At 40.0% G+C, this 15,149-nt stretch overlaps 1 protein-coding gene and 1 pseudogene across 1 annotated transcript; both read left to right on the top strand.

Moving 5' to 3' along the window:
- The first annotated feature begins 7,038 nt into the window (after nucleotides 1–7,038).
- Nucleotides 7,039–8,936, top strand: LOC141844453 (F-box protein At1g47056-like). The gene has a single exon (XM_074732506.1). The coding sequence runs from the start codon at nucleotides 7,142–7,144 to the stop codon at nucleotides 8,771–8,773; it is 1,632 nt and encodes a 543-aa protein (XP_074588607.1). The 5' UTR covers nucleotides 7,039–7,141; the 3' UTR covers nucleotides 8,774–8,936.
- A 2,958-nt stretch (nucleotides 8,937–11,894) lies between these two features.
- Nucleotides 11,895–12,977, top strand: LOC141823552 (putative cysteine protease RD21B; annotated as a pseudogene).
- The last annotated feature ends 2,172 nt before the right edge of the window (nucleotides 12,978–15,149 follow it).

Raw genomic sequence — 15,149 nt, 5'->3', positions numbered from 1 at the left:
GTTCAATGCGGAGATCAGTCAGTATCTCTTCCTGAGACCATGAAATCGAACCAGAGGCGAAGAACCTTTGGAGCACAGAGCGAATGTCATGCAGCTCCATTTCATGTTCCTTCATGCCTTTGCCTCCTCCTCCTCCTCCTCCTCCTGCTTCTCCTTCCTTGACCTCGTTGATGGCTCTCAATCTTTTGCCGCTGCCCGTTCTCGGCTGCTCCTCGGCTCCCAGTTTGCGCTTGACCATGGTGGAAAAGGGTTGTAGGATTTTGAGCGCCCTGTCGAGGGAAATCAAACAACAACACAGAATGATCTCGACTGTGACCGGAAGAAGCTTTATATAGGTGGAGAATTCTGTTTAAGGGAGGAGAAATATGAGGGAACAGCCGCCAACTCACTTCATGAATTCTGTTTGAAGGAGGAAAAATATCAGGGAGGGAACGGGCGCTGAGTCACTCGATAAAAAATGAGTTCATTAAATATATATATAATTTTAAAAAATAATTATAATTAAAAAATAATTCTGCGGCCTTTTTCTCGATCGGAAGAAACTTTGTTATTTTTGTAATTTGGATTTTGAGACTCACTCGATTTGAAATGAATTCAAATATATTTTTCAAAACGATACAGAATCAAAATAAAAAAATAGAACGAGCTCTCCTTTTCCTTTTTTTCTTCCATTTTCAACGTTTATGAAATCAAAATTTATTTAAAAAAAATCCAACCATTTTGACTTCATTAGCCATTTCTTCTTGCTGTTTACGCTAAATGATTTGGCTAAAATCAAGTCTGTGGCTTCACTTCCGGTTTTCTCTCTCCCTCTCCACTGCCTCCCTGTCCCTCCTCTCAAGTAAACACAACAACAAAAAAAAATGTACGAATATAATAATGAAATACTTGCAGAAACCTAAAGTTCTTACAGATTGGGACCATTCGACCATAGCACAATTGCTACCTCGAGCAAAATAATACATCATCCTACATAACTGGAGTTGATAATTTAGAACAAGTTAATTATCTGGAAATGTCATTGAACATATCTACTAAAGTTTCTAAAAACGAGAAAGGCGAAAGCTATTGGAAGAAGTTTAATAGTAGCAAGACGAACACGTTGTGATTAAAGAAAAAAAACTTGTTTGAGTGATAAAATAGTAGCATATTAATCCGTAATAGGTCTCACAAGAATACAAATATATACCTGGATACATCCCCAAACCAGGTCATTGAAATTCCAAACACCAAACAAAAGCAGAAACAAAACAAAAGTACTCGGTAGAACAAGACTGAAGCTCCACAATGGTGTAATGATGAGCTTTAGAAGCACTTCCGGTGGACAATTGCCGGACCAGATTTTTCGTATTCTCCCTTGTTAATCCACATCTGCAAGGGTTTCGAAAATTTGGTTGCTAATCAGCTGAATATGATCTGACGAAAGTAGAACCATGCATATATGTTCTAAAGTTGATGAATAAATATTATTCATTCACATTCATATATATACAAAAAATTAAATTTATTATTTCAACATATACTGATGCGTTGGAGACATTTATTCTTCTTGCCTTTGTGGGAGAAGTCACTCACGTTTTACCGGATATAGCCTTCATTTTCTTCCAAGATATATATATATATATAGCCTTTGCTTGAGGTCTTAGTCTCGATGGCTTTAGCTAGCTCTTTTTCTCTTGTTCTTTCTCCTTTTTCTTTGTATGTGTCGTCAAAGCCGATCGAAGTATCAAACTACCACCATTTTCATTTGCCTTTTTATAGTTTTCCAAGCCCATTTGGTCCCACTTGAATATATAATAGTATCTCCATCATCTCAGTTGTTAACTCACAAAGTTTCTTCTGTCATGCTGCCTTGCCTTCTTTCAAGTTTTGATGTGTTCTCTTTCTCGGTGCTTCTAGTGATTCAGCTGGCACCAACCTCTTGTCTAATTTTAAGTATATGTCCAATTGGCTTCCCATGGACGAACGGCCAGTTAATTTATTATGTTTAAGCACATGCAGGAGAGAAAATAATAGTTTTCGCCAGTTAGTTAATTAATATTGGATATCAATTAGTTGGCAGAGTACAAATTGAGAGTTCTCCTGCCACTAGAATTCAAGAGAGGGACATGAATTCATGATCATTAAATGGTCTACAAAATAATTAAGGGTTTACACAGCCAACTACCCTTAATTTCAAACTAGAATATAATCTAGCTACCTTTGTGATATGTTTGCCCTTAGCTTGGGGGCTTAGATCTACCTACTATGTTTACTTGTAGGTGATGAAAAGACATTTGGTCATGCATCTCTCTCGTGTTAACTCAGAATGAAAGATCGATCAAAAACAAGAATGAGATTCTAAACTTCATGAATGGCGATTGAGTCGAGCTTGGTTGAGGTTGACGTTAATGGACCCATCTGGAATTTCATGTCATAATTTGCTGTTGCAATTTGACATTATATGCCATGTTGTGCTGTGCTTTGCTTGTGGAGGAAGCACTTCAATTGGAATCACATATCTTATACGTGCGCTTGTCTCGATCGATCCTTGTCAGTGGCTTTATATTATTTATCGCTTTATTGCAATCAAAGGGTTAGTGATCTGCACAACAGCACAAGGATATGATGTTGCGACTTTATCTTTGGTGAAGATTGAAGAAGAAAAGGTGGATGGAGAATGAAGCAGTGGATCTCATTGCCCATATTTGATTTGAGCTGGCATAGAGATCATTTTTTTAGAATTAATATATGACTCTAATGTAATTTTATATTTCTTATTGAAATATAACACCCATATCAAATCTGTATTTTTTTATAATTTAAGTATTCAATTTTTATGATTTAACAATCCTAGATGATCGATGTGATTCCTTAAAAATTTTTCATCAATCTTCATAATAGAATATGAGCCATGACTATGAATTTTTGAAATCCACAGGCATATAATAAACAATGTGTTGCTCGAGGGTTGAACCTTTTGTGTGCTGTGTATATATTTTTAAGGGGATATTCGGTCTTTATGTCAAACAAACAAAAGAGGCATGCAATAGAGGAACCACATGGTAATACCATCTCGATGAACCCAAGGAAGGTCTATTGAAGCACAAAGAAGTGAGTTAAATTGAGGTAGGAGAGGTGGAGGGCATTGAGGGAAGCAATGGAGCTATCGCCGTGAATCTTGGCCTATGTTGGGGGTCCTCCACTATAGGGTCTACCATCTTGAAGCCTCTCTATATGATGTTGCACTTGAAGCTACCATTACCGTACACATACACCAATTCAAGGGATCGAAGGGCTCTCAAAGAGAAGCCCCATCGAGGGTTTCCTGTGACAAGAAATCCCAGGAGAGAGCCGTCTTCCAAAGGGCATAAGAATTCCATCTACCAAGAGAGATCTCAAAGACGACATTGACATCTATGATTGAGTTTCCTTTGTACTTCTCTCTTTCTTTGAATTATATAATATATTTTTTTAATGTCTTTAGCTTGTATCTCCATCTATATGGAATAGTTTCCTTAATTCTAGCTAGGATTAAAAAATAATTTAAATTGAGTTGACACTTATGTTTTACTATTCTTATCTTTTACCGCATAATGTGTTTGAATATTGTTGATCCAATTTCAATTTTAGTATGTTGTACATCTTAATAATGCTAGCGTGCGTTATCATATCATAGAGAAAATAAAAAGGAACAAGCGATGAACTTAATTATCCGACTTATAAACTTACTTCAGAGTTTGTTTATAAAAGTAGTCCAAACTCTCTCAAGGATACCATTGGTTATCACAAAACGTAAAGGATTATTTATCTTGATTTAACTTGACCAAATAACAATAGCGGTATAGGGGATCGCGGGGTTCTCGTGATAGGTGTAAGATCAATTTGATGCCAGAGGGGGATGAATAACATAATTATCTTTTCTTCATTCATTTTCTTTTCTATTAAAGTTAGTTAGAAATACGCAACAAAATAATAAAGAATGAATAATGCAGAAAATGGACACCAAGATTTATATGGTTCACACCCCTTAGAGGTGCTACGTTCAAGGTATGCACTCAAGTGTGAGTCTATTAGTGTCTTTATTTTTTCTGGATAATTTTCAGAGGCGGAGAAATCTCTTACAATTTTAACAAGTACAAGCAAAATCAAAATAATACGAGTACTAATAATAAAGAAAACAAGACAAACAAATCAATACAGTCTTAAGCCTTGAGTGTCGCTGCACTTATCCTAGCACTTCCGGATTAAGCTAGCTAAACTTAGAACACTTTTTTTTACCACAAGAATGAAGATGATTGTAGTTGTTATTAGAAGAGGCTATCTTGGCTCCCTTTTATAAAACTCAATCAACACTCTTTCGATCGACTTGACCTCCATTGACTCAGCTGTGAACTCAATTCTCTTCGAGCTAAGTTTTGGTCTTTCAATTGCTTGGAACACCCTCTAATGGCCTATCACTTGGTCAAAACTCATCTGTCCACTAGACTTTTTGATTGACCAGACTACCTTTTGATCGACAGGACCATAGATCCGATCGCTCAGACTAGTTCCCAATTGGTCCGGTTAGAGTCTTTGTTCAGTTGTTATTTCCTACAAAACGAACAAGCAAACAATAAGAAAAACTATACAAAAACCTAGTACCCAATTTATCTGACCTATTAGATTTACTTTGCCCAACCAGGACTTACACTAATACAAGTTTTGCTTCCAGCCGACCCTCTTTACTGTTAAGTGTTTAACTCTTAGCTGATCCTCTTAAACTTCACTAACAAGTGTTCAGCTCCCAACTGAACCTCTTGGACTTAACCTATGTCTCAACTAGGTTAGCCTAGTTCCTAACTAGGTCTTACCCTGCCTAGCTCTGCTAGGACTCTACTATCTGGTTCTAAAACAAGACTCCATTGCCTAGCCCCGTAGGACTTCCACTGCCTAGTTCTCAACCAAGACTTACACTACCTGGTTCACTCCCCTAAGATTTTTTTTCTTACTTATATTTCATTCCTTCAAAACTTTTCACCACCTAAGGTTCACTCTCTTAGGATTTTTTCTTTATTTATAGTTCACCTCTAAGACCAACATTTAAGGTTCACTCCCTTAGGATTTTTCACCAACTGCCAAGTATTTCATTTTATTTGGACTTATCACTGTGCTTCCAAGCTTCAAGTCAACATTGACTTCCTTAGATTATACACTCAACTTATCAACTGTAATCAAGTTATTTGGTCACTTTTGATCAAATTCCCTTAAACGTATTATTCAAACAAAACCATCAAAACTTTGGAGACCGATTACACCAACAACAGGAGTCTCCAAGAGAAAGCGATTTTCCCTAGTTTAGCTACCACGAAAGTAAGGGTCGTATTTGGTAGATACACCGATGTTGTCTGAGAAGAAATATCGATTACCTTAGGATAAATCACCTTTAAGCATATTTAACATTAAGGTAAACGAGTGAATCACAAATAGAGTGTCAATGATCATTGTGGTGAAATCAAAGTCCTAGAATTATTTTTAAAATCGATTTTCTCACAACTTCTCACTTTATTTTCTTATTTCATTTATTTTCATAATAATTTTCTCTATTCGATTTGTCTAGATAGTCTACGTTACACGTGGACTGGTACTCGACTCCACGATCCCATAGGACTATATTTTATTATTTGACGATGACTGTACACTTACAATAATTGCACATCAACTACTAGGCAAAGTGAGAATTTAATCTTGGTAAGACTAAAATAGAGGTATAGGTCAACTATTATGGACTAGCAATAGACTAATGAACCATGAAACCCCGAGTTTGATATTTGAAGGGATTTAAGCCGGGTTGTAGTATATCAGTTCACTATTGGATATGAACAATTGACTGATGATATTGTTAGAATGAATAAAATTTTTTGAACTCGATTGATGTGAAAATAGTTGACTGATGATAAATAATAATGCGACTATTGTGATCAATACATAGTTGAAAAAGTCATTCTAGAGATGCAATGTTTGAATTTAAAAGATCAATCGACTTATATAATAACAAGCAGTTGACTGTCCCATTTAAGAAGGCAAGAGTGGGAAGGAGGGATGCAACTAGATATAACTATGAGTTTTACTAATTAGTTAATAAAATCTTGCATGATTACTATAGATATATAAAGAAGAATATAAAATTTTAAAATTTAATCATGCTCAAAATAATCAATAATAAGTTAAAAAATTATATCCTATAAATTAAAAAAATTATGATTTTTGGTAAATATAAATTAACTAGTTTTATTACAAATCAATTGTGTTACATTATTATTATCATATTGAATTGATTTAGTATATAAGTATTTAAACATTAAAAAAAATCCCTATTAAAAATTTGATCTATCTTTTGTAAAGTTTATCAAAATCTAATATACATCATAATTCCATCTAGTCACGGTTAAAAAGTACCATCATAAATGTTTCCGTGATAAATTAAGAGAAGGCTAAAAATAAACTCTTAAAGTAAACAATAATTTATCTGCTCCAAAGAAAGAAAGTGACTTTGAATTTTATTGTAGAATTAATGGTGAAAAAAAAAGTTTGTTGAAGATTGTTCCATTTTTTTTTGATAAAAAAATAAAATTTATCATTTCAATAATTTTATATGATCAATTTTATGTTGTTACATTGCTCTACTTTATTTATTTCTCTGCTGCTTCGTCTCTCTCCACGATTTCGAGTTGATTTTGCAACGGCCTGGCCCATAACCTTTTAACGACTCCGTCCCGTTTCTCCTCACCGCCGTCCATCCAAATCAACTTCCTTAAGGAATTCATCCTTACCGTCCATTTCATCAACTTTTGTTGCCTAGCATGGACCAGCCGTCACGGCTCGGACTTCGTCCCTTCGAAGTAATACTAATATTTACGAGGACAACACTCAACGTCACTACACGAGCCACGACCTTCATCGCTACCAATTCCTGCGTTGCGCCGTGCACGTGGGACCCGACGTTGAGTCGTGACGTGATTCGCTAGGTAGATAACGAAGCGACGTAAAATGCCGGATTTCAATAGCTTGCCTGTTCTTGATTGGAATTCCTTTTGGAGTCCGTTTCTTCGTCTCGGTGGAGAGAGCGGCGGAAGTCATCGGATCCCATCGACGCCTCCTTTCCCCGTTCCGACTGCTCTGAATGGGCCAATCCGCCTCCACACAATCCATCAAAGCTCTCTCCTGTTCCTCCTCCTCCTCCTCCTCTAGTCGCCGTGCGAGGTTTGTATCTGCCGCCATCGGCCAGCCGGCGGCGATGACCAAAGGAGAATTGCCCTGGTGCGAGGATGCCACCGGTCTTTCCGCGAGGGATTACACATCCGAACTTCCAGACGAATGCCTAGCCCTCGTCTTCCAGTCCCTTGGCTCCGCCGACCGAAAGCAGTGCTCTCTGGTGTGCAAGCGATGGTTAGTGATCGACGGCCAGAATCGACACCGTATTGCCCTCGACGCTCGGGCAGGTCTCCGAGATGCCGTGCCGGGCATCTTCGCACGATTTGACGCCGTCGCTAAGCTTGCGCTGAAGTGTGAACGCCGCGCCGAGAGTATCGGAGATGAAGCGCTTGTTCTGATCGCCGCTCGGTGCCCCAATCTCACGCGCCTCAAGCTCCGTTCTTGCCATGCCATTACCGACGCCGGTATGGCTGCCGTCGCCGAGCTATGTGCTGTTCTACGCAAGCTCTCTGTCGGGTCTTGTACCTTCGGTTTCAAGGGCATTGAGGCCGTCGTCCGTGGCTGTTCTCATCTAGAAGAGCTCTCCATCAAGAGGCTGCGTGGCCTACCTCCCGCTCTCGGCGCTAACGAGACTGACAACAAAATCTTTGCGTCTACCTCCCTCCGATCTATCTGTCTGAAAGAACTATACCATGGTCTGTGCTTTGCGCCGCTCATCTCCGGATCCTCCAACCTCAAAACCCTAAAGCTAATCAGGTGTTCCGGTGACTGGGACAGGCTTCTAGAGGATATAGCCGATGAAGTCCCTGGGGTCACTGAGATCCACCTCGAGAAGCTTCAGGTCAGTGATCGCGGCCTTGCTGCTCTCTGCTCTTGTGTCGATCTCGAGATCCTTCATCTTGTAAAGACCCCGGAGTGCACTGATATCGGCCTCTCCGCCATGGCAGAACGCTGTCACCTCCTCCGTAAGATCCATATTGATGGGTGGAAGACCAATAGGATTGGCGATGAGGGTCTCATAGCTATTGCAAAACAGTGCCCTAACCTTCAGGAGCTTGTACTTATTGCTGTAAATCCAACTGTACGAAGCTTAGGGCATATAGCGAGTAACTGCCGTAACTTGGAGCGCCTTGCCATCTGTGGCAGCGATACCTTTGGGGATGCCGAGATTACTTGTATTGCCTCCAAATGCATGGCTTTGAAGAAGCTTTGCATCAAGGGATGCCCAGTATCTGATCATGGAATGGAGGCCCTTGCCGAAGGTTGTCCAAAGTTAGTTAAAGTCAAAGTAAAGAAGTGTCAAGGGGTGACACCAGAATTTGCAGGTTGGCTGATGGCATGCAGGGAAGGGATGGTGGCAGTCAATTTGGACACAGCTGCACAAACTGAGCAGCCAGAACCTAGTATTGGTGAGAGTGGGGCGCTTGAAAACAATGAGCAGTTGATTGATCAAATTGGGGTTGTTGATCTTCACCCATCAGGCAGTAGTTCTAGGCCGTTGCCATGGAAGGTGCGAATGGGATTTTTCGCTGGTAAGAACTTTGTAGTATCCACTATCCGGAGATGGTCTCATGGGAGTAGTAACTCCAATCATACATGAAAGGAAAAACAAGCTCTTTCTTCTCTGCTTTTCATCTAGCCAAGTATTTAAAGTTGTATGCCAATTAACTCTTCAAATCCAATGTGGTTATTTGCTTGATCTTATTACTGGTAAGCTGTTTATCCTGTCTACTGGAAGTTATTAACTGGTAACTTTGCTTTCATCTCCATGTTTGTCTACAATATCTTCCACTTTGTTGGTGATAGGTTCATATGCTTATCACTTTTCTATGCTTCATTGAAACAATTCATTTATTTGATAAAATATATCTATGATAGAAACTTGGGGTTGCTGAAATTTTTTGGAGGAAAAATGTTACTGAGACAAAAAAAAAAATTACTCTGATACTATTTGATATACTGAATCCTTAGATAAATCTTTCATTTTCTAGTAGTGTAGCTTGACTGTGAGTTAGGTCCCACTGGCTCAGTCACTAACCCTTTGCGTCTCTCTTGAGTGTGAATCAGTTGTTTATTTATGCCAGATCTTGATTTTCTAGTGTCTGTAGATGAGTTCCTTCTTGAGCATAAGTTGTTTCCGATTGATGGATTTGCTATCCATTACGATGTGAATCATGACCATCTCCTTAGTGAGACCAAACTAGCATCTTTATTAGTTCATTTCATTCTTCATATCCTAAATTGTATAGTTAGCAGAGGCACAGAATGCATTATGTAGCATGCATCATTTATGAAAAACGCCACAAACACCTGATTAAATAGCATTGAAACTTAGACCTGTTAGTGGGTTCTTTATAAAGTTTCCACATGTAGATTAATAGTACCTGGGGCTGTAAGATTTTTGCAGTTAAGAAATTTTATGAATCAAATTGTGGATATGATATTTTGTTAACTATGATTCTATTGAAGGAACGGTTCCATAGCCGACTCCACCTAGTAGGATAAGACTTGGTTGTTGTTGTTGTATAATTCTATTGAAGGAAGCACTTGAGCTGATCTACCACATTAGGATGTATGATAGATCAGGTTCCTAAAATCAAATCTTCAGATGCTTAATAACCTAATTCTATAAGACAACTAATAAGTTATGATTTCAGATTTTTTTGGATTAACTTTCCTAGTTTGTTGCTACAAAGTTTGGTGACTGACTTTGAGCTAATTTGATCTCTAAGAATTATAGTATGGTTATACTTGTCAATGAAGTTTTTGCTTAATCATAATAGTAGTTTCGAATTTTAGACTCTGAATTTTCTGGTATGAGAACTAAGACTAGCTTTTTTGCCCCCTTCACCCATTGCATGAAAGTTTTGGGCACTTGCCCTTACATGGTTTGCATTGAGAATTTTATTTTGATGGCATCGATTGACTCTGAAGTCATATAACCGGATTGATAATAATAATTTTAGCAAATTATTAAACTAGGTCGATATAGGTAGTCATTTGAACTGGCTATTTAGACAAATCAAACAGGTGTTCCTTCTTCTGTCAATTTTGGAAGACTAATTAGAGAAATTTCTGTTGATAATCACCTATTGGCATTCAGATGAGTTGATTCTTGTATGACCTAGTGATAATGCCTAAGATATTTATCTATTTCGTGGTTTTGTGGTTAGAACATCCTTTCTCTTGTCATTTATTTGGAGCCATAAAAGATTGTGATTAAAGGGTGAGTTCCCATGCATTTGGCAGTAGAATACGTAGCATCCACATATATTGGCAGGTCAGGACGAGGTCAACCACAAATCTATTGACTTGGGAGCAAATTGGAAGAGCCTGCTTAAGTATAGTGACATGAGATCTGACTTTTTGGGTACGTTTCACATCAGCCACCGAGTTCTTACCTTCTGAACAGGCAAGATTGAGCAACAAAATCAACGACTTCCTCAGTAGCCTCTACATTTTGTTTGGATAAATCAAGACTAAGGGTGGTATGTCTACACTCTCTTCTAGAGTTTGGTTTTTTTCCGAGCCCAGCTCTTGCGTTGACCAAGCGAGACTGGACTCAAATGTGGTTGGTCGAGGACAATAGTGTAACTTAGATTAGATACGTAAGTTGGGTGACGCATGCATCTGCTGCTCACATAAGCATACAATTAAATTTTGTTGTCACTCAATTTGTCATTTTTAAAATCTTCAAAGTTTTTGAATCAGTATTTTATCCTCTATATTTTTGACCTGCTAGTTGATTCTTAATTCACTTGTTATCTTTTTATTATATACAAGATGCAAGTTGATTTAGAAAATTTTGTTGTGTTTTAAATTTCATCTGCAAAGATAATTTGTAAATTAATTTACATCTTAAAATTTTAAGATTCCTTATATTTCTAGAGTCACAGAGTTTTTATTGAAGCTAGCAATTTAAAAAAATTTAAGATCATTTGAAAATTGACCATAAGCAAATCAACTTGTGACTATGTTATTCTAACACAAGACTGACTAGCTTCTAGCATTAATATAGTTGAATCTTATAATTTGTCATTTAAAATAAATTTATAGAACACACGTGGATTTGTAAATTAACTTGGTCTACAACCTATCAACCAATGAAAGACAATCACTTCCAATGCAAGAATAGATATGACATGGAAGCTAAGTATAGGTCAACTCCATGATATATGAGAGCAGCGTCCGCTGTTAATTCGCGATTAACAGCGCGTTGCGGATGCTCTGATACACATGATAACGACTTTGTCCCTATGTGATCTTATTTCGAGTTAGCATATCATACTTGTGTATTCAAAGACCTCGAACTAAAGGCAGAGCACATAGAAGTATTTTGGATGTTAGAGTGCTCATGCAATGATCCATGTTGGCTTAGCAATCTATGACGTCTTTAGACTAACTTTTAAATTGACTTGAATGTTAGAGTGCTCATGCTATGATCCATGTTGATTTATTCAGCCACAGTGTTCAAATCTACCTTGATCCAATGCCCATGCTGCTGCGCTGTTCATATCTCATCCCTACTCCATCATTGACCTGGAATATCTATATCTTCCTTTCTTTTTCAGAAAAAAAATGACAACTTTAATATGATCCCCGCTTTGTTTATGTTTGATCCCCAATTCCGACTCCGAATCTGTCGCTATCTCCTCGATCCTCCCTGTAAAAATCGCACCTTTGCACTGTCAAAATCGCATTTCTTCCTCCCGCCTCCCAGCATGGCCCAACACGCCGTCCTCCTACTCCTCCTCCTAGTTGGTGCCTCCGCCACGCCGGACATGTCCATCATCAACTACGACCGGGAGCACGGCGTGCCGGGCTTGGAACGTAGCGAGGAGGAGGTGCGGCGGATGTACGACGCCTGGACGGCCGCACAACGCGCTGGCCGAGAGGGAGCGCCGATTCGAGGTCTTCCGTGATAACCTCCGCTTCATCGACGGCCATAACGCTGCCGCCGACGCCGGCGCTCACGGTAGGTACCGCCTCGACCTCAACCAATTCGCCGACCTCACGAACGAGGAGTTCCGGGCGGCGTACCTGGGCACCCGGCCCCGCGACGGAGGGCGAGGGCGGTACCTGTACCGACTCAAGGCCGGCGAGGAGCTGCCGGAGTTCGTCGATTGGAGGGAGAAGGGCGTCGTCGCCCCCATCAAGAACCATGGGACATGCGGTTAGTCTCCCTTCCTCTCCTCTCTCAATTCGCTGACACTAATAATAGTTAGTTTACAGGGAGTTGCTGGGCATTAGAGGGCATCAACAAGATCGTGACAGGGGATCTCATAACTCTATCGGAGCAAGAGCTCGTGGAGTGCGACAATGGCTATAACCAGGGTTGCGATGGTGGACTCATGGACTATCCCTTCCAGTTCATCGTCGACGACGGCGGCATCGACACCGACGCAGATTACCCTCACAAGGCCCGTGATGGGGCGTGCGACCAAAACCGAGTACTAATTTCCCATCGCCATCTGCGCTCGCCTCCTTATCTGCGCCATTGCTGAATTCATGATGTTGTTGTTGTTGCAGAAAAATGCCAGAGTTGTGACGATCGACGGGTACGAAGATGTTCCAGAGAATGATGAGCAAGCGCTGAAGAAGGCTGTTGCTCACCAACCTGTTAGCGTTGCCATCGAAGCTGGTGGCAGGCAGAGAATTCCAGTTATCTCAATCAGTAAGATCTCTTCTTCTAAACGAGTAAAATCTCTTGCAGGCTTTTAGACACTCAACCTCCAAGATCTGCTTCATTGCAGGGCGTCTTCACAGGAAGCTGTGGAACTGAACTAGGACTTGTCAAATGGTAATCTCGTATCTTCATTTCTAGATTAAGATATAATAACCGCATTCATGTAGACGCTAGCTTTCAAATCTCGAAATTCTTTCCTACGAACTTGAGATCAACACAACACTGTTCTTATTTATTTCATATTTTCATGCAAATGGTAGAGCGAAGAGAATCCTCTGGGAGTGAAGGCGCTCCATCGCGTTCCTGCAAAGCCTCGCTGGGCATACAGCGAGGGCAAGAAGATCATTGCATGAAAGACATGCATTGCACTAGTAGCTGCTTCTTCTATCCATTCTACTTAACAAGCACTAGATATATGTAGATATTTCGAATTTCGATTGTCAGCGGATCTTTTGCTGCTTTGGATGATCAAGATGCGATTGTTAGGTTTCCAATTCGGATGGCGTATTGCTTCATGTGCTTCAAAAGTTTGCAAATGTTTCGATATGCGTTGGCTCTTTCAGTTTCTACACGATTCACAATTTTCAGGCTAGCTGAATATTCGAATCATCAGATCTGACACATATAAGCCCTTTTGATAAGAATGCATTCGATTTAGAAATAAGAATTTGATTCAGTCCAGGCTCGTTATCCAACTCAAAAGGGCTAATGGGTACGAAACTAGTAATTGCTAGTGTAAGCAGAAGAACCAACGCGGGCTGAATTTGGAAACCATCGCAGCTAACTGAGCGAACCTTTTTGCCTTTAGGTACCGTAAATGAGCCGAGCCAGGTTAATCGTGTTTAAACTTTTATTTATTTATTGAGTGATACGGTGGAAATCTACTGCTGCAACGTGGCCTTGAATCTAAAATGCCATTGAGGTCCCCGGGATAATGGTGCAACGGTAAGACATCCGGATTGTAACTCACTGCTGCAACGTGGCCTTGAATCTAAAATGTCATTGAGAAATTAAGGAGGATTATGTAAATCTTGAAGAGTAGCAAGTTGACGATAGTCTTGGATCCGTAGGCCCGACCTTTGCCTCAAGTTTTGGGCCTCGACCTTGGTCGTAAGCTTCGAGTCTCGACCTTGGCCTTAAATTTCGGGCCGTGACCTCGACCTCATGTGTCGACTTTTACTCGATCTCAGATGCTGATCTCTATTCGATCTCAAGCACTGACCTCATCTTAGCCTCAAGCTCCAATCTCGATCTCGACTCGGCCTTATGCGTTAATCTTGGCCTCAGGCCTTGACCTCGACTTCTACTTGGTCTCGGGCGCCAATCTCATATTAGCCTTGGACCCTGATCTTGACCTCGGCTCGGCCTCATGCGTTGACCTCTATTCGGTCTCGAGCGCTGACCTTCTCTAGGGCTCATGTGCCAACTTCTACTCCGTCTCAAACACCAACCTCATCTCAGTCTCAAACACCGACCTCATCTCAGTCTCAAGCCCGATCTCGGCCTTGGCTAGGTCTCATGCGCCGACTTTCACTCGGTCTCATGCGCGGATCTCGGCCTCGGACCCTGATCTTGGCCTCATATTTTCACAAAAACTTCCCTCAACTCTTTACTTGATATGGATGCGCACCATCCTCCAATCATAATCTCTAGTCTTTCATTTTGGCAAATGCACACTTACCTTAAACCTATTGCCAACACATCAAGACATCATGATTAAACCCAACCACATTAGAGGAACCATTGTCCCAACACCTTTGAGAACTCCGAGTGACTTCTTGATGTGAGCTACCTACCACCAATTCTCTTCCTTGATTCGAGCCACCTACCAATAAGTTCTCTCGATTACAACCACTTGCACTCGAGTCCACTCAATTTGACCTCCTTGCTTGGGGTCCTTCCAAATTTGGCCTACCTACTCTTGAGCTTCGACAATATTGACTAAACTTGATTCTAACCACCTACACTTGAATGCAATTGGTATGACTAAACTTGCACACTTGATACTCTGACACTAAATACACATCAAACTTAAATTATATTATCAAATTATCAAAACAACATAGTTAAACCCACCCTCAAGGGAGAGATTGTTTCTCTAAAAAAAGTTGATTCAATTAGGGAGAGTTATTCATTGAGTATTTTATAAGTCATTATTGTCATATCATACTCATTTGAGAAGTTTATCCTAGTTTAATAGATTTGGGGTAAAATGTCTTATTGGTCATAGAATATGGATAAAATTTTTAAACCACATTATATCTTCTTGTTAGCACCATGTGCATGTCTT

The sequence above is a fragment of the Curcuma longa genome, chromosome 1, assembly GCF_044706935.1.
Source record: "Curcuma longa cultivar G26 ecotype Majalengka, Jawa Barat chromosome 1, ITB_CL_G26_1.1, whole genome shotgun sequence".
Classification (NCBI taxonomy): domain Eukaryota; kingdom Viridiplantae; phylum Streptophyta; class Magnoliopsida; order Zingiberales; family Zingiberaceae; genus Curcuma; species Curcuma longa.
The sequence above is the reverse complement of the archived record's forward strand: the minus strand, read 5'-3'. Positions and strand labels throughout refer to the sequence as shown.

Excerpts from the sequence above, each read along its gene's own strand:
- LOC141844453 (XM_074732506.1), top strand. The coding sequence starts at position 7,142 with ATGGGCCAATCCGCCTCCACACAATCCATCAAAGCTCTCTCCTGTTCC.